Here is a 26,105-nt window from a genome sequence, read left to right as displayed (position 1 = left end):
CCCAGAGGGTTCCACTTCTAATTGTCTCACAATATAGGTCTCCTATCCTAATCCCTGGGACTTCACCCTTATATCACTAAAATAGAAAAATGTGCAGTCTAATCAAAGAGCCATGCAATCGTATTACTATGTATAAGGCCACGCTTGCAAGCCGATTTGTAAATCTATGCACAACAAATAATGAACCCATGACTAACTGTCCCTGTGGAAAGGACTCATGTTTAACTGTCCTAATTGAATGGATATGATTAATAGTATCCACAGTGTGGATATTTGGAGGAACCACTTCACCGTTTCATGGGTTTTGGATGCAAAGTTTCACCGTAATATGCGGTGTGTGTGTGTGTGTATCACAGAGCTTCATAACCATAAAACTCACAGTAAAGTGCGGTGTGAGTATCACAGAACTTCATAACCATGGAACTCACAGTAATATGCGGTGTGTGTGTGTGTGTGTGTGTATTACAGAGCTTCATAACCATGGAACTCACAGTAATGTGCGGTGTGTGTGTGTGTGTGTGTGTGTATCATGTACATAATATTCTTTGCAATTTGTTTTAAATGATGTGGTCTCCTAAATGCCTATCGTTATTCTATGAAGCCAAATAAAAAGCATCCCTTAACCAGTGCATTCAACCCCCAAATCACAAGGGGCCCCCCTTTGGCTTTTGAAATATCACAAGATATTGATGTCTCGCGTTTATCGTCCGACTAGATATTCATAATCTGCAGCCGTTTGTCTTTCTAACTGCAAGAAGTTTATTATAGTATTGTCACTCTTCAAAGATCTCTTCTTTAATTGCACTTTCTACAGGCGATACACCTTCCTCTGTATAGATTGGGATACTCCGCTAGGCCTCACTGCGCGTAATTCTTATGTATTCCTAACGCTTTCTGTGTCCCTGTCCTTATTAGTCGGAGTCGTCCTTGATTTACCCATAATATTTTGCATGTCGGCTACCGTTTGTTTGTTTGTTTGCTGTGACATCGTATTGATTATCATTTTCTTTCTCTGTATAATGAAACCCATGCAGGGTTTATGGTTTACAGTAATCAGCTGGGTGAATGAGGTTAAATAATTCTGATCCATTACATATTAGAAACGTTAAACATCGGATGTCCATAGTATGAGGGGTAAACCAGGGCTTGACAAAATTGCTTTCTAGCAGCCAGCTAAAATCGTTGGGAGACGGGTTTTTTTTCTTCTTTTCTTTCTCAAAAAACAATTAATTCAATTCTTACAGGAACACTATAGTCACCAGAACCACTGTAGCTTAATGTAGTGTCTCTGGTGTCTATAACCTGTCCCTGTAGGCTTTTCAGTGTAAAAGGCAGGGTTTACATTGCTGCCTAGTAACACCTCTAATGACAGTCACTAAAACAGCCACTAAAGTGTGTCCTATCTCATGCATAATATAGAGATGCTTTGATTTAATGCATCTTTATGAAGAGCTGCTGATTGGTGCATCATTTTGCCGCGCATGCTCAATAGCTTCCCAATGGGAAAACATTGGATTGGCTGAGATCATCAAGCTTGATAATCTTAACTATGGAGGCTAGCCAGCCGTAGCGAGATGGGTGCGCTGTTGGGAAAAAGGTAAGTGAAAACACTATTCCCATGCGATTGGAGGGGAGCTGGTGACCTAAACATACACAATACCTGACAGACAGACACACACGTACACACTCAGACAGACAAACACAGACCTATGTACTCACTGACAGACACACACTCACTGACAGACATGTACACACACTCAAATTATCATTGTTAGATAAACTCACACACAAAGATTTATAGATACACACAGACAAATGGACATACCGACATACACACACAGAAAAAAAATACATATTTTAGAAACCCACCTGTTTCCTACCTTTTTGAGCACTGGGGGTTGGCTTTCCTGGGGTCCAGTGGGACTGGGCAGCAGCAGGTTACAGTGGGGCTGGATGCAGCTGAAGGGAGTCGGCTACCACTGGTCCAGACTCCCCCTCCTGTCTCTGTATCCCCGTGCAGCTACTATTCCCTTACAGGGCTGAAGCAGCGTAGGGGAATGGAGGTGGGCGTGCGGCTCTGCGGAATGGGGCGGGCGGCGAGCAGAGACATCTCAACTTACTACCCTGCCAGCTTGCCATTCCCCTGCGTGGCCTCAGCGCCGGGAGGAAGTAGTTACAGTCCCCTTCACTGTAAGACATGAGAAACAGGAGGAGAAGGGATCGGGCTGGCAAATTGCAGGCTTGGTCGATCCCTGGGGTAAACTATAACTTTCATTTTAACAAAGTGACTATTACGCATGAGAAGCATTTATTTTGTAATTCTTGTAGTTGATTAAGATGAAAGAAAAACTTGTGAATTGTTTTATTAAAAAAAAAAGACATTTGTCAAATTGCATTTGCTTCTATTTATTTTTTGCTTTTATAAATTTGTTCCTGTATAACACAGAGGTGAACACAGTGTGCCTCTTCTTTTTGACATCTTTTTTCTGCCACTGTGAGATTGGCAGGTTTTGTTTAATGTATGAAATATCCTTCAAATTTGATTGCACATTTTTCCGAGTAATAATGCTTCACTCTGTAATGTTGTGATTGTAATCCATGCTGGGGAAAAATTAGCAGAATATGAGAAATAAAAAGTGGAAAATGGTTTATTTTGTCAGGAAGGGCAGTTATTGAAGGATAGAGTAATGTTTATTGCTTGGAATAATATTGGGAGGGAGCCTGATGTTCCTGAATCTCTGTGTCTGTATCTGTCGGAGAGCCAGGACTTTAGATCCTTTGTGGTTCTGCTATAATTTCCAATTATTTATATAGCGCCAACATGTTCTGCAGCGCTGTACAATAGGAAACAAGACAAGCATTTTCCTGTAACAAAACATGCACGACACATGGGAACAGTAGGTGAAGAGGGCCTTGCCCCAACAAGCTCACAGTCTAAAGGTTGAATACAGAGCTTTTAGCCCCGTTGGCTGTATTACTGCTGCCCTTATTAACTCAGCTGTGCTAAGAACTGGGATAGTGTTATAGATCCAGAGGTGAAGCTCTTCAATTCCACTTACCCTCAGCTTTAACACAGTGGCGTTTCCCCTACACTGCATGGATCAAAGCGCTATTTGGAGAACCTGGGTGCTCAGATTGGGGCTATTTGGGAAAGTATTATTTATGTTTTTATTATGTTTTGGGGTTGTGACGGTTTACCCTCTCAAGGATGGGTTACTGCCTCTGGTCACCCCTTCCTCGTTCTGCCCATCCCTAGAGTGATTAGAGCGGCTAGCCAGTGATTATAGTCGCTTGCAGAAGGGCAATCGTGGTATCACCCAAACACTAGTCGAGGCTTAGTGAAAGGTGAAATAGAACTGTTTATTTCAGGTAAGATACACGGTATTTATCCACAGACTCTCAGCAGAGGAGTAACATTCAAAGTAACATGAAAACATAAGCCTGCCCAGGCGCCGCTGTGTCTGGGAGATAATCGTATCTCCCGGACACTGGAAGCCGAACACACCAAAACAACAAAATTACACACAATACAGTAACGAATCCCCACATGCCATACATCCACAAATAGCTCCTTGTCCCAGCTATGATGCCTGCAAAAAGAGCTATCGAATGTACAGAACCTGAGAAATCGTCGTACAATGTGTGGGCTTGAGGCTCTGTGCATACCCGAAAATAGCTCCACAGAATGACTTGGTTTCGGCCGGTGATTCAAGTTTCCCGCCTAAACCACTCGGCGGCCAATCAGGAGAAAGGGCGCAAAACCAGTTTGAATGGACTTCCAGGTGGCCAGAGGTACTATGCGGCTGTGAAGCTGACTCATAGTTCCCATAATTAGGGTGACCCCCCTGCAGGGGGACCTGAAAACAAGCAAGTGGGCACATGTGGGGATGGCATTCAGTGACGGCGTTCCATCACAGGGGTACGTTTGTGTTTTCAGATTTTTGTGTTTGGCTCTCTGTTCCTTGGAGATAACTAGCTTACCGGTCTTTAATGCAAATCTCTCCCAGGCCCAGAGATTTGGCTCATTAAAATCAGTTGTACTTCCAGAACTATGTGTCGTCTAGTTACTGGGAGAGGAAGGTGTAACGGATCACCTGGCACCCCGACTGGGCACCTCCGCCAACAGATGCTTCCTAGCTGACGCCGAAGACCGTAAGCACCGCACCGGACACCACAAGCACCATAGACTCAAGCTTAATTGGAATCTCGCCGTCTTCCTCCCACCCTGGGCCAACCTCTGACATCCAGGACCGTGTGGGAAAGACTTCTCCTACTCCAGACAGCGGAGGAGGGACAACTCTTAGAAGAGCCAGTGATTAGAACCCAGGGGAGTATATGTGAATATAGCAGTTCCCCTCCAATCACGAGACGAGGCTACGTGTTGAGGGTTAAACAGGAACTCTATTTTTATGGAGGCACACTGGCCTTTTATGCAGGTTTCCCAACACGGGTGACGCCCAGGTGGACCTTGTTGGGCACAGGGACACAAAGTGTACAAGCCTTTAAAAACAACGGAACAATGAACGAAACTCCCACATACAGTACACAATCCCCTCTGCCTGTGATACAATTAAGGTAGATAATACATTAACTTAATTATCCCCAAACAGGGAAAACACACATTTTTATAAAGTCCAATAATTCCCCCAAAACACAACACACCCCCTGATAGCCATGATCTGGGTGAACAACATATCCAAAAATCACCCAGATTAGAGCAGGGGTTCAGGAAGTCTCTTTTTGACCGACCGCATGTATGGTTTCATGCCCAAAACAGTTCCAGAGAATCAGGGCTTGCGGCCGGTCTAGTTTGGTAGTTTGCAAATGAACAAACTACCGAACGGGGTCAGCAGTCTTACCCTGGAGCTTGTTCCCTTCATCTCGACGAATGATCTCACCGAACAGTGCCCTTCTAAGCTGAATAGAAACAAACGCAGACGATGATGGAAGTTCAGCGGTGTTCGGGAGTTTCTATATCCGATTTCAGTTCCAGGAGATTCATGCCCAAACACTGCTGCCTGAATATGCGAACAAGATGGCCACCACCTCGTGGTTGTTCATAGGAATCGCGGCCACCCAGACGAACAATTAGAACACTTCCGTGAGAAACGTTCCAAGTTGTTAATAGGTGTTAACAAGCTCCAGAGTGGTCTCTGTTCGTACGGTTGTTGGGTAAACTAACCATATAGTCCCAATTGCACGAACAGAGCCTGTTTGAAGTATATTAACCAGTTCTTTTGCAGGGGCCATAGTCACAGGGTAAAAGGCTGTCAAGTAGTCCCCTCCAAAGCCTAGTGGCGAAGTTGCTTTCGTCACAGAAGGGCTATAATCACTGTTAGTCACCTTGTTCCAGCTTGTGGAGGATTCGGCAGGAAAAGTCCTTGTAAGGACTAGAGCTCCCAGAACTGTGTGTCTTCCAGTCCCTGGGAGGGAATAGAGCTAGTCCCCTATTCTGTTCCAGGACGGAAAGGCTCCAGGAGGACCCCAGTCTAGCCACGGCGCTGAGGCCTTTTCCCAGTTCTAGCTAGGAAGCGGTCCTTGGCGGAGGTACCCAGGGAGCTCCGCTACAGACTACTTTCACCTCAGTTTTGCAATTCACTTAGAATTTTCAGGAACTCTTACTTTAGTGAATAACTGTTTCAAAGTCAAAGGAAATTAAAAGTAAATGTTTTATCTGGGCTGTGAAGATTGTCCATCTGCTGGGATATTGGTGATGGCCAGGAGGTTTTGGTCAATTCTAGTTTTAAAATGTGTTTGTTAACCGTTTGATGCCAGTGAATGCCAAGTATAATAGGCTGCAAAGCTGGGCCAGTATCTGGAGGTTATTTTAGCTATATAGTAGCAAGCTCGCTATATGAATATTTGTTAATGTTATGTCCGGTTCCTGATTGCTCTCTGTTTGGATCCCGGTTACTGTTGATGCCGGTTCCTGATTGCTCTCTGTATGGATCCCGGTTACTGTTGATGCAGGTTCCTGATTACTCTCTGTGTGGATCCTGGTTAGTCTTGTGGCCAGTTCCTGATTACTCTCTGTATGGATCCCGGTTACTGTTGATGCCGGTTCCTGATTGCTCTCTGTATGGATCCCGGTTACTGTTGATGCCGGTTCCTGATTGCTCTCTGTATGGATCCCGGTTACTGTTGATGCCGGTTCCTGATTGCTCTCTGTATGGATCCCAGTTACTGTTGATGCCGGTTCCTGATTACTCTCTGTATGGATCCCGGTTACTGTTGATGCCTGGTTCCTGATTACTCTCTGTATGGATCCCGGTTACTGTTGATGCCGGTTCCTGATTACTCTCTGTATGGATCCCCGTTACTGTTGATGCCGGTTCCTGATTACTCTCTGTATGGATCCCCGTTACTGTTGATGCCGGTTCCTGATTACTCTCTGTATGGATCCCCGTTACTGTTGATGCCGGTTCCTGATTACTCTCTGTATGGATCCCCGTTACTGTTGATGCCGGTTCCTGATTACTCTCTGTATGGATCCCGGTTACTGTTGATGCCGTTTCCTGATTCCAGTCATTCTGTATTGTATATTGTGGATGTAATACAGGCCTCGACAAATTCCAGGTCGCCATGGCGACTAGAAATTTCGCCCTGGTATCTGGGATTTGCCAGCTTTTGAGTTAATGTGGCCACCGAGGGAGCTTTGACGGCGGCCGTAACGGGAATATTGGATAATAATAATACTCTGCCTGCAGCTGCTGTCTGCACCATCGCGCTGTCTAATGATGCCGGGAGCTGGAATATGATGTCATTCCGGCCCCAGGCATCAATACAGAGCGCGAGGGAGCAGAAGGGAGATGAGGTAGGGAGGCTGAATGGGTTTCAATTAAAACAAGAAGTTATTGTGTGAGCCTGTTAGAGTGTGTGTGTGTGAGAGAGAGCGCCTGTCAGTGTGTGTGTGTGTGAGAGAGCGCCTGTCAGTGTGTGTGTGTGAGAGAGCGCCTGTCAGTGTGTGTGTGTGAGAGAGCGCCTGTCAGTGTGTGTGTGTGAGAGAGCGCCTGTCAGTGTGTGTGTGTGAGAGAGCGCCTGTCAGTGTGTGTGTGTGAGAGAGCGCCTGTCAGTGTGTGTGTGTGAGAGAGCGCCTGTCAGTGTGTGTGTGTGAGAGAGCGCCTGTCAGTGTGTGTGTGTGAGAGAGCGCCTGTCAGTGTGTGTGTGTGAGAGAGCGCCTGTCAGTGTGTGTGTGTGAGAGAGCGCCTGTCAGTGTGTGTGTGTGAGAGAGCGCCTGTCAGTGTGTGTGTGTGTGTGTGTGTGAGAGAGCGCCTGTCAGTGTGTGTGTGTGTGAGAGAGCGCCTGTCAGTGTGTGTGTGTGTGTGTGAGAGAGCGCCTGTCAGTGTGTGTGTGAGAGAGCGCCTGTCAGTGTGTGTGTGTGTGTGAGAGAGCGCCTGTCAGTGTGTGTGTGTGTGTGAGAGAGCGCCTGTCAGTGTGTGTGTGTGTGTGTGAGAGAGCGCCTGTCAGTGTGTGTGTGTGTGAGAGAGCGCCTGTCAGTGTGTGTGTGTGAGAGAGCGCCTGTCAGTGTGTGTGTGTGTGAGAGCGCCTGTCAGTGTGTTTTTGTGAGAGAGCGCCTGTCAGTGTGTGTGTGTGAGCGCCTGTCAGTGTGTGTGTGTGTTAGAGAGCGCCTGTCAGTGTGTGTGTGAGAGAGCGCCTGTCAGTGTGTGTGTGTGTGTGAGAGAGCGCCTGTCAGTGTGTGTGTGTGAGAGAGCGCCTGTCAGTGTGTGTGTGTGAGAGAGCGCCTGTCAGTGTGTGTGTGTGTGTGAGAGAGCGCCTGTCAGTGTGTGTGTGTGTGTGAGAGAGCGCCTGTCAGTGTGTGTGTGTGTGTGAGAGAGCGCCTGTCAGTGTGTGTGTGTGTGTGAGAGAGCGCCTGTCAGTGTGTGTGTGTGTGTGAGAGAGCGCCTGTCAGTGTGTGTGTGTGAGAGCGCCTGTCAGTGTGTGTGTGTGAGAGCGCCTGTCAGTGTGTTTTTGTGAGAGAGCGCCTGTCAGTGTGTGTGTGTGAGAGCGCCTGTCAGTGTGTGTGTGTGAGAGCGCCTGTCAGTGTGTGTGTGTGAGAGCGCCTGTCAGTGTGTGTGTGTGAGAGCGCGCCTGTCAGTGTGTGTGTGTGAGAGAGCGCCTGTCAGTGTATGTGTGAGAGCGCCTGTCAGTGTGTGTGTGTGAGAGCGCCTGTCAGTGTGTGTGTGTGAGAGCGCCTGTCAGTGTGTGTGTGTGAGAGCGCCTGTCGGTGTGTGTGTGTGAGAGCGCCTGTCAGTGTGTGTGTGTGAGAGCGCCTGTCAGTGTGTGTGTGTGAGAGCGCCTGTCAGTGTGTGTGTGTGAGAGCGCCTGTCAGTGTGTGTGTGTGAGAGCGCCTGTCAGTGTGTGTGTGTGAGAGCGCCTGTCAGTGTGTGTGTGTGAGAGCGCCTGTCAGTGTGTGTGTGTGAGAGCGCCTGTCAGTGTGTGTGAGAGAGCGCCTGTCAGTGTGTGTGAGAGAGCGCCTGTCAGTGTTTGTGTGAGAGCCTGTCAGTGTGTGTGTGAGCGTGAGCGAGCCTGTCAAGAGAGTGTGTGTGCGTGCAAGCCTGTTGTGAGCGTAAGAGTGTGTGCGTGCCTTTTAGGTACCTGCCCCCTTCTATTGCATGAGGAAGGTGTTTTTACTCCCTTTTTTCCCATTTTCCCATTTTCCCACGCTGTGACAGTTTCGCCACGGCTGAGATTATCAATCTTTATGATCTTTTCCCTTAGGAAGGCATTGGGAGGATTTTGTGCATGTGCAGCAAATCTCCTCATAGAAATGCAATTAATGATTCTCTAAGAGGAACATTCAGCACCTCCATGCAGAGCTTGGAGACCCTGAACGTGGGTGATCCAGGATTCTCTAGTGGTCGTCTGAGTGACTGTTACTAGTGGTGTGACTAAGCAGCAACGTAAACTCGAAAAGGCAGTGTTGTCAGGATCGGGACAGGGATCCAACACGCAGAGTACAAACAGTAGCCAGATACGTATACCGGACCTTAGAATGGCCGGACTAACGTAAGTAGTACAGTAGAGAAAAGTCAAAGACAAGCCGAGGTCGAGGGTAACAGAAGACAGGTAAGCGATAGACAAGCCGAATCAAGGGTAACAGAGATAAGCAGAATAGAGCAAACAAGCCGGGTCAAAACCAAAAGGGATAACTAGAAAATACGAGCACTGAGTGACTAGAACAAGCTAGAACCACGACAGGGCAATGAGCTAATGAAAGAAGCACTGTTAAATGCCCTGTTCAGATAAGTAGACACACCTCCGTCGAGTCCTGATTGGTCCTGAACCAATTGAGTGACAGGTCGTTCCGGGTTGCCGTCCTGACGTCGACCTCCGGGCGTCATGCTATAAAAGGGAGTCACTCCCTCGCGGCCGGCTTTGCATGACCGGATGGACCGCGAGGAAGAGGTAAATCAGGCCGTCCGGATGGATGAACGACTAAGTCTCTACCTCTCTCGGAGGTAGAGACCTCAGGTACCCTGACAAGTGTTTACACTGAAACGCCTGCAGGAACAGGCTATAGACATAAGAATAACTACATCAAGCTGTAGTGGTTCTGGTGACTATAGTGTCACTTTAAGAATTGCATTTTCTCGTTGAAAATGGCTGGCTCCTAACTTGTTTAGCTGGCTCCTAGATTCCAAATAAATTTGTCAAGCCCTGGTGTAAAAACATTATTTGTCTGTGCCAGCCTCAGCTGGACTGACAGAAGTAAAGTAGGAAGGCATTTCACCAAGATACAGACTGTAAATGGTTAATGGACGATTCACTGTGTACATTGTCCTAAATGCGTCTAGTTCTCTCCAATCCGCATGACCTGCTTCTTCTGTAATATCAACCATTGTCATATGACATATGTCATTCGTATTCTGGATTAAACCACAGTGTCAAACAAGTTTTTCAAACTTAAAATAAAACAGAATATATTTGCTGCATCTGTGATGGGTTGTGTGTTCAGATGTGTTTGTCGGTAATGGTTGCCTTCAGCCAGGGATGGTCAGAATAGCACAATTTATCTCTTAAGTTCTGGAGAAGTTGTCGGATTGCTGTTTGCCATGTGTTGATCGGGCTGTCCCCTATAGGTGACACTGGGTTTATTAAACCAGTCTTCTTCATGTTGCTTATCCGTGTTGGCAGCCCATTGTGTCTGTGTTTGAAATCACTACACTACCATTGTGTACCACATGGGACCAGCACTACTTAAAAACCAAATGAACATTTCAGAAGTTTCCAGTGAGACCAATGCTCTGTCACACATCTTGATGAATGGATTTTATATCCGCCACGTTCCAGATAATGCGTTACTCTTGTAAAATGATCTTTACTTCTAATGATTATTGTGGATGTGATTTCACAGGAAATACCTGTTTCCGACGTTTAATGACATAGTGTTTATTATTTTTATAGTGCCAACAAATTCCGTAGGGTGGACTAACAGACACGTAATTGTAACCAGACTAGTTGGACACACAGGAACAGAGGTTACATGCTAGTTATTCTAACTCTGCTCAGTCCCCAATCCTTTTTACGCTAACCTTCCCTTTTTGCACTCTTGAGGAGTCGTCAGACCTCCAGGTCTGCCTGATTGACCAACGTTCCTGATTGTGGCAGAAACTGTGAGGGTGGCGTTGTTCTCTGAACCCGTCCAAGCTGTCCAATTAGTGAGATGTTCAGCGTAGAGATTCTCTCTGGACTTGCTGAGCCATGCTCACACTGCCATAATCTGTCTGATCTGGCATGGTATTGTTGTTAAACGTTGGCTGGATAAAGCCTTTCCTGGGCAGAGTCCCAGTTTGATTTCCATTCTATTAAAGACAGTGTTTAGACACCCAGGTGGAAATCTCAGCCTAACTGTTTAAATACTTTGCTGTGATATGAACGTTGAGCGTTTTTTTTTTTTATTTCTAATTCTGGTTAAAAGAGTCAACAGGTGGCTTTCCATCCTATCCTGAGCCGACATTGTGATTTTCCCATCTTCTGTCTTACTGCATCTTGCTCGATAGGACGTAGTGGAAACATTTGAGCCTGCAGTGTGCTCTGTGCTGATTCTGATTGCCAAGGACAGTGCATGGAGATGAGTGAATTAAGGAGGAAGTAACTGAAAAGAGTAAACGATTTGTATACTTTTCTGGGGCGGGTAGAACGTCTCTTACAGTAAGTCCATTAGATCGGTATTATGGAAACCTATAATTATCAGAGTGCAGGAAATGTGTGTTTAGGGATTCTATACAAAAGCTGAAAATGGGAACGGATAAGCTTGCTTTCGGACACAAAATACGTGGCAATGTTTTGCAATATTCTTCCAGTTGGTCATTCGAGATATTGATGTTCCTTCTCTGTGCTCAGTGTTCGAGGTCTACTAGTCTAAGCTCAGTTTTATGAGCAGATCTTCTTGGAGAGTTTGATTTAGTCGCTCCAGTTTTTAGATTCCCTCTTTAGTCTGAGCGCCCAGATTTTCCGAAATTTGTGCAATATGTTGGTTCCATTCAGATAAATTCCTTTTCACTTCTATCTAATTTTTTTTCCAATAGGTTATCCAGTGCATGAGATGGCATTCATTGATTTACTGGAGCTGATGATTTTTTAAGGGTCTCATTATCACCATCATGGGGGATTTTCTCTAAAGATTTCCGGCCTGTGTTACTAGATTTAGGGGAATAATAGACATTTATGGATTTGGATTGTTGTCATTTTATTTTTGTCCCTTTTTTGGAGCCATTGCAGTACCGTCAGCAGTTGTTTTTTTCTCTATCTTTCTCAAGATCTGACTCGCCCTAGTAGAGCTTATTAGGGTGTATACCACTTTAATTTTCCAAGAGCTTAAAAAGGCTGTATCCTTTAATTAAACAGGCAGCAGAATAATTAAATATCAAAAATAGACAAAAGAAAACAAACAAAAAAAACCTCTTAACTACTCGTGCTCTGATCCCGTTATCGTTTAGAAAGAAATGTTAAATTATATGAGAGTCCAGCAGACCTAGCAATCCCTCCTAATATAATTGAGCTGGAAAAATACATGCAAGGGCTTGAGTGTATTTACTCACAACACCCTCAGACAGGAAATTCTTCCAGCTCTCCATATGATATCAGGGACCTGCAGCCAGACACCGACCAAATCCAGAGGGCAAACCGACACCCACCATAGCTTTTCCACAGCAGTTCCCCAAGCTCTCTTCCAAACGCTCAAGACCTTTCATCCTGCTGCCAATTCTCCAAACACCGACCCCAAGGCGGACGACTCAGATCTCCACCTGCGACCTCAGTCGACCGCGCCACCCTCTCCCGACTCGCAGACACAGCTGTCTCAGCATCTAACTTGATGAGTATGAGTGCTAGCTCTGTAGGTTAGACAGATCTTGCTGTGAGATGTGCATTTCTCGTGCTCTGTTTATTGTAATTTGTCCTCCTGTTTGAGTGATCCATGCCTCTTCTATTTCTTGTTCCTTCATGTCAGAGATTGCTCCTTGTTTGCCATTTTTAGAGCTGTTTGTGTGTTTTAGCCATTTAAACATGTGACATTGCTACTGTGACCATGTGCATGCTTTCCTAATGTAATGTTATTTGTGCCATTGTCTGCCTTATCCCTACCTGGAAAGTAATCGTCACACCTAGAAGCCTATTCAGCGTTCTGTGGATCAGGACAATGAACAAGTACTGTTTAAAAAGAAAACAAACGTTCTGAAAGTAAAAATCAATAGTTCAGGCAGCCGAGGTTAATAGGCCGAAAGTGAACGCTCGCAACACAGTTACCTACTCACGCCACAAATCGGGTGTGTGCTGGCTGTTTCAGAAGTGATAAATTGTTAATAGCAATAAATAATACATTTCGTTATATTTAAAGAAACGGTCTTCACCAAATAGCCAATGCCCTCTTTTTTAATGAAGGGGTCAGAGGCTGGAGTAGTGGAAATATGGGATGGTCTTTATTGCAATAGAGAGTGACGCAGCGATAAACGGATTGTGTGACAGAGCTTGACATTTTCTATATATATACAAGGTTTCTACCATTTCTTACAATAAAACACACGTACCCTCTGTAAGCAAGTAGCGTCTGTGACCTTGAAAATCTCAGTTACTAACAGCGATAGTTTCTTACAAATTATACAAGTAATTTAAACTGCTGAGCTAACACTTCTATTAACCCTTCGATTACCAGACAGCAAACTTATCCAATATATCAGTTGGAATAAACTGGTTTGCATTACAGTGTTTCATAACTACCGTATTAACTCTAATCTAATCTAACGTTTCCAAAATTTGAATGCGCATTAAATTCAATGACGCATCACATTTGGGGCAAAATTCAAAATTTTCTGGCGAATTCAAACAGACAAATTCAAACTGGGGAATTCATACAGGCAGATTTCGTTCCTGAAAGTGGGCTTAAGAAAGAACAGACTTAAAGCGGCACTGTCATGCCGTACTTACCTTTCTTTAATCGATTCCTCTTCTCTCCCTCTGTCAGGATCTGTTCTTCATTTCTTCCCGAAATCTCTTCCTGAAGTCCCGAAATTCCGATCCGAACAAAGTCCCAAAATGCGTCCTAACATGAATGAACAAACTGTTCTCATTCTGTTAGGACACAATTCGGCAGTTCCGCTGGCGTTCATTCTAAGTGACAGGACGTTCGGGAATACTGACAGGAAGCATTGCGGGAACACGGATCAAAGGTGAGAATTGTGGGAAAATTGCTTTGATCACCGGATATTAAGCACACTTTGCTCCTCCGCTGGTCAGAGATGGTCAGGTGTAGGAACCCTCCATAAGACAAATAGTCCCTACTTTGTCTTATGTTTTAAAGAAAACTAGAGCAGACAGGAAGAAATGAAGAACAGATCCAGACAGAGGGAGAGAAGAGGAATCGATTAAAGAAAGGTAAGTTTGGCATGACAGTGCCGCTTTAAAACGTAACCCTACAATTGAAATCACATCAATGTTACCATGGTATGTGGCGATAAAGCTTTCCATTGTAGCAGTGTTGTATAGTAGTATCTTCTTTTATAGATGTGTGCATTACATTCGCCAGCAAAAACATTTTTCAGCTTCCAGGTTTCAAAAATTGAGGTGCGCATGAGATTCGATGGCGCATTAGATTAGTCTAAATACGGTATATGGGGGAGACTTCATCATACCACTGTCAGACCAACCAGGACCCGTGAATATAAGGGGAAGGGCGATTAAACTGTTTAATCATTCTTTTGTACTTTGATTAGAACATGGTTTATAAATCAGCAAGAGATTGGATGAATGAGATAAAGAAACCCATTATTACAAATATCTTCAAATCATTTTCAGAAGTGCTTTTAGTTTTTTTTATTTTTTTTTTATTTTTTTTATTTTAAATGCTTGTTTGTGACTAATCCACTTGAAAGGGAAATTTGAGCTGAAATGTTTACACAGGGCTGGATCTTACAGAATTGTAATAAAAGCCATTTATTGATCCTGTTTGCTCTGGGTAAACACGGTGACGGCAAGATAATATTCCCAGCCTGTAACAAACAATGTTCCATTAACAATTCATTTGGAATGTAACCTATATAATATAATCTTCTACAGCTGTGAATTGGGCCAGAACCTGCTTCTTTGTATTATCCCCTTCCTGCTTAGTTTGGACTGTATGGTCACCCTACATTAATTGGGATTCCCTGACACCAGCCTGTTGGATTTTAATATTTCAACATATTTTATTTTTATTTTTCTATTGATTCCACCATTTCTAATATTTAAGTGCAAAAGTTGATAAAATACAGTTGTTTTATTGTGTGCCATTATTTACGGGGTTAAATCTGACTCTCCTTCTGATCTATGTATTCACTAGTAATTTTCTAAATGCATCCAACCCTTCAACCAGTTCCTTGAAGACCGCTGGCCCCTGGTGTAGTGGGGGAGCATACCGAGTCGAACCGTGTCCGATATAGGGACAGCTGCTATATATTTCCACTATGTACTAACCGTGTGGTTCAGTGTTCTGTTAGTAAGGTTTCAGCAAACAGTTGGGCATTTGGGCAGATTTTGTTGGTTTAACCCATTGAGCACCAGTGATCCGCCCGGATTGGCACCCCTGGAATCCAATAGTCTGACTAGAATCTAGGGGGTGAATGGTCAGAGAGAGGGTCTTCCAAAAGTGTCTTTCTGGTTTAAGGTGACGGAGAGATGGAGTGTGAAAGGGTTAATCATTTTGGTTTCCGTGGGAAGTGATCCCCGAGCTGAGAGCTTTTTATAAAGTGAGCGCAGCGGCTCCTCCTTTCTTTAAGTAATCCCAGAAGTTTTGCCCTCATAGTCTGTATGTTAATAATTGCTATCGTTGTGTTTCCTTGTCTCTCTTTGTCCTAATTGCTGGTTGCAGTACAGACCACCCCTTCTCATGGGAGTATTTCTATTATACCCTGATCAGATGCTGTGTCCTCCCCCGCTCGCCAGCCTGTAATCTTTGCTTTCTCCTCTCTACCTTGCAGGCAGCAACATCAGGAAAGCTCCCACATCTGGCCTCGCTGCAAGGCATTTCCCTGGCACAGAGACATCAGGCGACGCGGCAAGGACTAGCTCAGGATGTGCCTTAACCTGCATCACCTCTGTCTCCGCAAGGCTTCTACATCCACCTCTCTATGAATATTTCACCCATTTCTGTATGTGTTGTGTCTTTTTCCAGCACGGAGGAAAAGCTGACTGTACCTCTGAAACCGTGTGAACAACAAACATGCTCTGTACTTTCTACTGATTGATACCATTTTATATTTCCTAATCCAAACATGGGCATTGCCAAAGGCCGCTACCTGCTCCTGTTTCTTTGCGTCCAGTTGGTAGTCATGGCATTTCTCTACCGAGAAGGCTACCGGAAAAGAGTGTCTTACTTCTTAGGAATTTTTTACAAGGGTGTACCACAGCCCATACTGACGTTGAACCCCCAGAATAATTCCTTTCCTGGGGATGTGTATGCCAACCTCAGTCTGATAGCCAAGCCAGCTGTGCCCATTGCCGGTCTGCCATACTGCCCTGAGACCTCTCCATTCATAGGTAAATATTTTAACTTTACTATTTGGTGTCTGTCTGTCTTACTTCTTTTATGTTTTATGTATTAAGGCGTTTTTAATGTAGTATGTTTTACATGTTAACCCCTTTATTGCTGAGCACTTTTTCTGTGAAAAACAAATATAAAATTCAATGTATTTGAAACAACAGATGCATAGCTAGTATAATCACATATAATAAAACAGCAGATTTGTATCTTAAACACTTAAGGCAACTTAACTTAAACTAAAGGTTCCTACAGTGGCCCCCTCCCTAGTGCCCCTCCTGCCCCTCCCAACCCTCCTGCCCTCAGTGCTGAAGGGGTTAAAACCTCTTCAAACATTTACCTGAATCCAGCGCTGGGTCAGGCTCCGCCCATGCACCTAATAGGCTGCGCCGCGCTCGCATTAGGATTCCCTATAGGAAAGCATTGTTTCAATGCTTTCCAATGGGGATTTGATTGCCGCTGGATGGAGGACATCCAGCGTCCGTTAGGCGACTTTTGTTCACCTAACCACCCGGAAGTCCCTCTAGTGGCTGTTTGGTTGACAGCCACTAGAGGTGGAGTTAACCTTGAGAGGTAATTATTGCAGTTTCTCAGAAACTGCAACAATTACCTGTTTAGGGTGATAAGACATTGCACCCAGACCACGTCAGTGAGCTGAAATGGTCTAGGTGCCCATAGTCCCTTTAAACAAACACTCTGAACACCATAACCACTACAACATATGGTAGTGGTTAGATTGCCACCTCTGATTTGCTACCATGGGGTCATACTGTGCAGGGCTAGGTCAATAGCTGAGAGATTCTCAGTGGCCAAAACCTAGCTCCAAGCAAACTGGGTTTGATTTTTAATTTTATTTTTCCCTCTTTTAACCAGTTCCGTAAAATGTCCAAGATAATGCATATTGGACGTAAAAACCCAAAGGCAGAGTACAGAATATTTGATAGAGTCCTAACCTCAACATCTGAGGAAAGGGATTTAGGGGTGATTATTTCTGATGACTTAAAGGTAGTCAAACAATGTAATAGAGCAGCAGGAAATGCTAGCAAAATGCTTGGTTGTATAGGGAGAGGTATTAGCAGTAGAAAGAGGGAAGTGCTCATGCCATTGTACAGAACACTGGTGAGACCTCACTTGGAGTATTGTACGCAGTACTGGAGACCGTATCTTCAGAAGGATATTGATACCTTAGAGAGAGTTCAGAGAAGGGCTACTAAACTGGTTCATGGATTGCAGGATAAAACTTACCAGGAAAGGTTAAAGGATCTTAACATGTATAGCTTGGAGGAAAGACGAGACAGGGGGGATATGATAGAAACATTTAAATACATAAAGGGAATCAACACAGTAAAGGAGGAGACTATATTTAAAAGAAGAAAAACTACCACAACCAGAGGACATAGTCTAAAATTAGTAGGACAGAGGTTTAAAAATAATATCAGGAAGTATTACTTTACTGAGAGGGTAGTGGATGCATGGAATAGCCTTCCAGCTGAAGTGGTAGAGGTTAACACAGTAAAGGAGTTTAAGCATGCGTGGGATAGGCATAAGGCTATCCTAACTATAAGATAATGCCAGGGACTAATGAGAGTATTTAGAAAATTGGGCAGACTAGATGGGCTGAATGGTTCTTATCTGCCGTCACATTCTATGTTTCTATGATTCGTGTCCAGTCTGTTTTAAAATGTGTCAGTGGGGAGTAAAGCGCTAGCACGTCCATCTAGCAATCAGCGCAGTATTTGGTTCTTTTTACTTCTCACTATTTTCCGCCTGGCAATTTGCTTGTTTGTCCCAGTGAATGTAGTGGCTGAGTGCCATTTTCTAAAGTTTATTCTTTTTATTTCAGTACATTCCATGTTTTTATCGTATTATTATATATAATGTGTGCGTGCATGTAACCTAAGAAGTTCCTGCATTTGTCGGGTTTGCAGTGTGATGTGCCTACACTAGGAATGTCAGGATTGGCGGAGAGACTTCCTATAGTGTTCAATGGGAGCTGATCATATCTGATAATCTATCATCCAAAAAAAAAGAAGGAAACCGCGCCCTAGATTTGAGAGAATATATAAATTTAAATATATACGTACACAATAGTAGTAATGGTGGTCTCTATACAATTGACCTCAAAAAATAAAACCTAAAGAAATAATAGTGCAGTAAGTCAAGTATAGTGGGTACGTGAATGGATACTAAGAATAATCCACACTCACATTTCCCAGAGCTAACTTAGAGCTCACCTGTTAGTACGTGTGGACGGAACAATCCCCGTCTAAGGATATGCAGATATCTTGACAGCCTCAGGTAGATGATATGTGAGGAGACAAAGAAATCCAAATGGTGCAGTATATACTGGTAAAATATATAAATTAAATAGTAAAATACCGTATTCACATTTGCTAGAGCAGAACTTGCTCTAGTCTATATAGCATAGGTGGTATGGTCCCCACCAAGGAACAAGATGGTAACCAGGAAGTAGAAAACAAAATCCAAGTATAATAAATGGATAAGGATAATTTATTTAACAGAAATAAATGAAAAGAATGAAAGTACTATGTATAAAGTCTAAAGTAAGTATTTACTGGCCAAGCTGTTAGTAAGGTGATAGCAACAACAAAGACCAATGGGTTGTCTCTAAAGGGAACCTGTAACTAGAGATGCACTGAAATTTTCGGCCAAAATGGGCCTATCCCTTTTCGGCCGAAACCGGGTAAAATTTGCAGAATATTTCATTTTTTTACATTTTTTTATTATTGTAGAGCATAGTTTAACAGACATGCTTGCCTTGACAATTCAGATGACTATATATCACAGTGAAAGCTAGTAATGATAACATGAAAAGTCAAGAATACTGCACTTGGGACGGGGGGGGGGGGGGTGAGAACACTGTGGGACAGGGGATGGGGGGAAAGAACACTGGGACAGGGGAGGGGATAAAATGAGACTATGGGAAAGGGAAGGGGGGGAACGAACACTATGGGACGGGGGGGGAGAGACGAACACTATGGGACAGAGGAGGGGGGGACGAACACTATGGGACAGAGGAGGGGGGGACGAACACTATGGGACAGAGGAGGGGGGGACGAACACTATGGGACAGAGGAGGGGGGGACGAACACTATGGGACAGAGGAGGGGGGGACGAACACTATGGGACAGAGGAGGGGGGGACGAACACTATGGGACAGAGGAGGGGGGGACGAACACTATGGGACAGAGGAGGGGGGGACGAACACTATGGGACAGAGGAGGGGGGGACGAACACTATGGGACAGAGGAGGGGGGGACGAACACTATGGGACAGAGGAGGGGGGGACGAACACTATGGGACAGAGGAGGGGGGGGACGGACACTATGGGACAGAGGAGGGGGGGACGAACACTATGGGACAGAGGAGGGGGGGACGAACACTATGGGACAGAGGAGGGGGGGACGAACACTATGGGACAGAGGAGGGGGGGACGAACGGACACTATGGGACAGAGGAGGGGGACGGACGGACACTATGGGACAGAGGAGGGGGACGGACAGACACTATGGGACAGAGGAGGGGGACGGACAGACACTATGGGACAGAGGAGGGGGACGGACGAACACTATGGGACAGAGGAGGGGGACGGACGAACACTATGGGACAGAGGAGGGGGACGGACGAACACTATGGGACAGAGGAGGGGGACGGACGAACACTATGGGACAGAGGAGGGGGACGGACGAACACTATGGGACAGAGGAGGGGGACGGGCGAACACTATGGGACAGAGGAGGGGGACGGGCGAACACTATGGGACAGAGGAGGGGGACGGGCGAACACTATGGGACAGAGGAGGGGGACGGGCGAACACTATGGGACAGAGGAGGGGGACGGGCGAACACTATGGGACAGAGGAGGGGGACGGACGAACACTATGGGACAGAGGAGGGGGACGGACGAACACTATGGGACAGGGGAGGGGGACGGACGAACACTATGGGACAGGGGAGGGGGACGGGCGAACACTATGGGACAGAGGAGGGGGACGGGCGAACACTATGGGACAGAGGAGGGGGACGGGCGAACACTATGGGACAGAGGAGGGGGACGGGCGAACACTATGGGACAGAGGAGGGGGACGGGCGAACACTATGGGACAGAGGAGGGGGACGGACGAACACTATGGGACAGAGGAGGGGGACGGACGAACACTATGGGACAGGGGAGGGGGACGGACGAACACTATGGGACAGGGGAGGGGGACGGACGAACACTATGGGACAGGGGAGGGGGACGGACGAACACTATGGGACAGGGGAGGGGGACGGACGAACACTATGGGACAGGGGAGGGGGACGAACGAACACCATGGGACAGGGGAGGGGGACGAACGAACACCATGGGACAGGGGAGGGAGGTGAACGAACACCATGGGACAGGGGAGGGAGGTGAACGAACACCATGGGACAGGGGAGGGAGGTGAACGAACACCATGGGACAGGGGAGGGAGGTGAACGAACACCATGGGACAGGGGAGGGAGGTGAACGAACACCATGGGACAGGGGAGGGAGGTGAACGAACACCATGGGACAGGGGAGGGAGGTGAACGAACACCATGACACAGGGGAGGGGGGGGGACGAACACTATGGGACAGGGGAAGGAGGGGAACGAACATTATGGGACAGGGGAGGGGGGGGGGGGGAACGAACACTATGGGACAAGGGAAGGAAAAGGAACACTGGCATAGGGGGGACCACTAAAAGAGAAGGGACGTTTTTCATATTAGATTCATTAAATTAATTAAAAAGTCTAGTATTAATAAAATTATAGGAAAAACATTTTTTAATATCATTTGGGGGAAAAAAAGTTGTTTTCGGCGAAGGGCATCCTGAATTTTCGGTTCCATACCAGAATTTTCATTTTGTGCATCCCTACCTATTACCACCTTGGTGTCTGCACTCTGCCATATTCTCATTAGAGAGGTGAGCGCTACACCCACCTCCGGTCTGCCCACCTTTCCCTTCTGTTGTTTACAGAGTTACCCTGCTTGGGGACACCTCAACAACAAGGGCTAACCTCATCCATGACGCCGCCACGCTGATTATCAGCATGCACCATGTCATGTCACTCCCTAGACAGTGCTAGTAGCGGCGGCTAGGTAGTTTCTATAGCAGCCATAGTGCATGCGCTGTGCTTGTTATGCTTGGAGAACGTCCTGTGGGAGATTGCTTCTGATCTCCCTGTCTCCCTGTCTAATTTCTCCCAATCTGTACATTTACTAGAAACATTGCTACTATCATGTATAGATGGGATTTATATTTTTAATGCTAAAGTTGTTTGGGGTACCCTTTATAATGGATCAAGCTGCATTTTACTCCTCTATCTCCTATAGCCAGGTACACCAGGAGCTGCAGTATTTATGGAGCCCTTTGGTTCTTAGTCTGTATATTGGAGGAGTGCCTGGCTAATCTGACCTATCAGAGTCTGTTACTGCTGCACCCCCAGCCAAAGTCGTCACTGTTTATCGCTTGATAATAGACACTTTTTTTTATTCAACACACTAATAGCCCAGAGTAATCACTTACCAATGAATACAATCTGATGTCATGGGGGATTTAATATACAGGATTAAGTTGGTATTTAACAGAGTGGATTTTAGTTTACAACCTTTGGACAGGGTTAGAGATCATTGCTTGTTTTCTTGCACAATGTTTACACAAAATCAGATGTAAAAAAACATGGAGCTCACTGCCCACACCTTCGGGCTGGATGATAATGAGAGCTGATCTCACAAAACCCGCAGCTCTCGTTATCATCCAGTCTGATATCAAAAAAACCCGCAGCTCTCGTTATCATCCAGTCCGATCTCACAAAACCCACAGCTCTCGTTATCATCCAGTCTGATATCACAAAACCCGCAGCTCTCGTTATCATCAAGTCCGATCTCACAAAACCCGCAGCTCTCGTTATCATCCAGTCTGATATCACAAAACCCGCAGCTCTCGTTATCATCCAGTCTGATATCATAAAACCTGCAGCTCTCGTTATCATCCAGTCTGATATCACAGAACCCGCAGCTCTCGTTATCATCCAGTCTGATATCACAGAACCCGCAGCTCTCGTTATCATCCAGTCCGATCTCACAAAACCCGCAGCTCTCGTTATCATCCAGTCCGATCTCACAAAACCCGCAGCTCTCGTTATCATCCAGTCCGATCTCACAAAACCCGCAGCTCTCGTTATCATCCAGTCTGATATCACAGAACCCGCAGCTCGCGTTATCATCTAGTCCGATCTCACAAAACCCGCAGCTCGCGTTATCATCCAGTCTGATATCACAGAACCCGCAGCTCTCGTTATCATCCAGTCTGATATCACAGAACCCGCAGCTCTCATTTCATCCAGTCCGATCTCACAAAACCCGCAGATCTCGTTATCATCCAGTCTGATATCATAAAACCCGCAGCTCTCGTTATCATCCAGTCTGATATCACAAAACCCGCAGCTGTCGTTATCATCCAGTCTGATATCATAAAACCCGCAGCTCTCGTTATCATCTAGTCCGATCTCACAAAACCCGCAGCTCTCGTTATCATCCAGTCCGATCTCACAAAACCCGCAGCTCTCGTTATCATCCAGTCCGATCTCATAAAACCCGCAGCTCTCGTTATCATCCAGTCTATCATAAAACCCGCAGCTCTCGTTATCATCCAGTCTGATATCATAAAACCCGCAGCTCTCGTTATCATCCAGTCTGATATCATAAAACCTGCAGCTCTCGTTATCATCCAGTCTGATATCACAGAACCCGCAGCTCTCGTTATCAGTCTGATATCATAAAACCCGCAGCTCTCGTTATCATCCAGTCTGATATCACAGAACCCGCAGCTCTCGTGATCAGTCTGATATCATAAAACCCGCAGCTCTCGTTACCAGTCTGATATCACAGAACCTTGCCAGAAATGACCCCATCAGTATTTCTGTATCTGTCCGTGCCCTATTATTATACACGTTCTTATTCAGTTTCCAGTGCCCCTCCCCTATTTATTCTACATTGTTCTGCGCATGTCCTCTCTCTGCCTCGCACGGACTGTCCAGCTATTATTTCCGTTTTTGCCCTCCGTTAATGATTTTCACGTCTAACGTGGTCTTTCCTCGTACACATAGTTTGTGTGGACCCTGGTCTAGGCTGGTGTCTACATCAGTGGTTCCCAACCTAGTCCTCATGGTCCACCAACAGTCCAGGTTTTCTCAGTATCTTAATTTGAATAAAAAAAGGTAAATAAATAAATCATGTTGGTGGTCCATGAGGACTGGGTTTGGAACCACTGTTATACATCATAGCTTTAAGTGTGGTTGAGTTCTCGCAGTGTAATTAAAGGGGCACTCCACTGCCCAAATGCCATGCATAAATACAAAAATCACTGTTTAATAGAGATTCCCCAAATTAAAGCATACATGTATTTAATAATGCGTTTTTTCACTAAGGATATATCTAAAACAGCTTGTTAAAGCTGCAGTTCTCTTGTCTGCAGGCATTGCAAGTCCTCCCCTTCTAACCCCGCCCAGACTTTCTGTGTCTGTCCAATCACAGACTTCCCAGTGCAGCTCAATGAGAAGTCTTTGCAAGGCAAGTGCTCTGGGAAATTTCTGCCTCTTGAGTTTAGCTCCACTGAGCTAAACAAACCAGGAAGTAACAGGACCGGTTTTCTGGCAGCCAGGGAGGTGTAACAAGGTTAATTTATAAAAGTACCAATTTCGATTGTAATCTGTACTTTTTGTAAAATGAAAAAAGAGGACACGTTGTTCACACATAAAGCACTCCAGCAAGTTCTTTAGGTGTTTGGAGTGTTTCTTTAACCCCTTAAGGACGCATGCCATGTGTGACGTGTCATGATTCCCTTTTATTCCAGAAGTTTGGTCCTTAAGGGGATAAAGGGTGACTCCAGCCACCATAACCACTTCAGTGCTTTAAAGTGGTCATGGTACTTGGAGCCTGTATGTGCTAGGGATCGACCGATGCCGATACCGGTAATCTGTGAAGTTTCAGGACGATAGCTGATAACTTACTGATACCGATATTCTGAACATTTACCATTTCAAATAAACAATTAATACTATCTGTGTCTGGTGGCCTAGTTTGCTTTGTGAGGGCTTTTTTTTTTTTTGGCTCAAATAGCTTGAAGGCTTTTCAAGTGAGTCCTAACCTTTTTACATCTTGTGAGCTTTTATCATCTACTGTGTGGTAAAACCCTGTACCCTAGCAGCATATTACGTTATTAGCATGCTTAACAACTTCTAGCTTGTGTCATCACTACCTTTCGCAACTCCCTGTCATGGCTTCACCTGCTGTGTCTTCTCGATCCTCCAGTGAGCACTCCCTCACAGACGCAGAGACTGCAGACAGGCAGATGGTAAAAGGGCGTAATCCCCCACCTCTCATGAATGCGGGGCACAATCCAGTGACACTGGGAGCACCTTAAGGTGCCTTCTCAACAAGCTCTCTAAAAGTCTTGTGATTCGCGCGCCTGGTTTTGCCGCGGTATCCGGCGGGAACGCTTTGACGGCCAGGGCCTCGTGAATCGCAAAATTTGGAGAGAGGACAGATTGGTCCCCCGCTGGACCACCTAATTTTCTGCATTATCTGTAAGATCATAGGCCGATACCGATATTTACAAAAACCCGGAATATCGGACGATAATATCGGCAAAACTGATAATCGGTCAATCCCTAGTATGTGCAGCTTTACGCTGTAAAACATGACACATACAGAGTTTAATCGCATGGCTGCTGGAGGCTGCTAGGAGCATCATTAGCCAGTCCAGAACTAGAGTGACAAGCAGGCGAGTTTCAATTCTGTGCAAGTTTCCTTCCACCACAGTGTGCCTTTCACTGGCTGGGAGTGATTAGCTGATGGCGACTGGATTGGCTTCAAGCCTCTGCCACTCTGCAGTGACTGGAAGTGGGACACCCAGGAGTGCGCACATTTGATAGCGCTGAGTGTGTACATTTCAGAGGGTGCGTGGATACATGTGAATGTGATAGGGGTGAGGTTGTATATTTGGGAGAGATGGGGTTTAGTTTGTACATTTCAGAGGGTGCGTGGATACATGTGAATGTGATAGGGGTGAGGTTGTATATTTGGGAGAGTTTGGGTTTAGTTTGTACAGATGGTTTAGGGTGTTGTGTACATTCGTGGGTTATTCGGGAATATAGCAGAATATTTTCTTTCTTTATAAATGCCCTTCCTTTCTGCTCATTCAGTTTATTTTATTGTTAGTGTGAATACAAAGTAATTTGGACTTCTACCATTCAGTGTAGGAAGTTGCTCTCACTTTGTAAACCAGTCTGCTTCAATAAAGCTGCGTTATATATGAGAATAAGTCCTGTGAGTGCTATCTTTCTTTAAATGTGTATATATAGCAGTATATATATGTAACGAAAATATACCCCAACACGCAGGATTCAACTCAACAGAAGACAACACAGAGGGGAGATACGTCTACCGGACCTTAGAGTGGCCGGACTCGACGTATATGAGAGGAGACAGAGTCAGGAACGATCCGAGATCAAGGGCACAAAGAGACAGCGTAAACTAGGACTAGCCGGGGTCTGGTACACAGTAAACAGCAAGCCGGCAAACAGAACAGATAATGATAAAGAGATAACGTAGTCAGAAACAAAGCCAAGGTCAAGTACGAAGGAACACAACTGAACACAACAAGCGCTAAAAGGAACTGAAACAGAAACCACGATAGGGCAAGGAACTAAGGGAAAAAGGTGAGTATATATACCTAAACATCTATTTTGATTGGCCCCTGTCATATCCACGCCGCCAAAAGGTAAGTGTATGGGGAGTGTGGCATGACAGGAGCCAATGGGAGACCTTTGCCAATTTAGGCTCCCACTGTCCCTTTAAGAGCACGCCCGATACCCGCGGCGCGCTCTTAGAGTCAGGCGGGACATGTGACCGCTTCTCGCGGTCACTGCCCGCCTTCCTGTCACAGACGGCAGATGATCTGCGCGCGGCTTGTGCAGCAGCAGGACCGCGCGCGGCTTGAACAGAGGACCCCGGCCGGCCCCTGGAAAGGGTAAGTACCGCTACAATATAGCAGCTTGTGCTG

The 26,105-nt window shown here is 45.6% G+C and overlaps 1 protein-coding gene across 1 annotated transcript in view; it reads left to right on the top strand.

Moving 5' to 3' along the window:
- The first annotated feature begins 15,724 nt into the window (after window positions 1-15,724).
- The window catches only part of LOC134577853 (beta-1,4-galactosyltransferase 3-like), a 44,144-nt gene continuing 33,763 nt past the window's right edge, over window positions 15,725-26,105 (top strand). The window contains exon 1 of the mRNA XM_063436761.1: window positions 15,725-16,011. Within this exon, the coding sequence (XP_063292831.1) occupies window positions 15,747-16,011 (265 nt within the window). The 5' untranslated portion in view covers window positions 15,725-15,746. The remainder of the gene's footprint in view (window positions 16,012-26,105) is intronic.

Source organism: Pelobates fuscus, chromosome 11, assembly GCF_036172605.1.
Source record: "Pelobates fuscus isolate aPelFus1 chromosome 11, aPelFus1.pri, whole genome shotgun sequence".
Lineage (NCBI taxonomy): Eukaryota > Metazoa > Chordata > Amphibia > Anura > Pelobatidae > Pelobates > Pelobates fuscus.
Note: the sequence above shows the minus strand (reverse complement) of the source record. Positions and strands in the feature narration are given on the sequence as shown.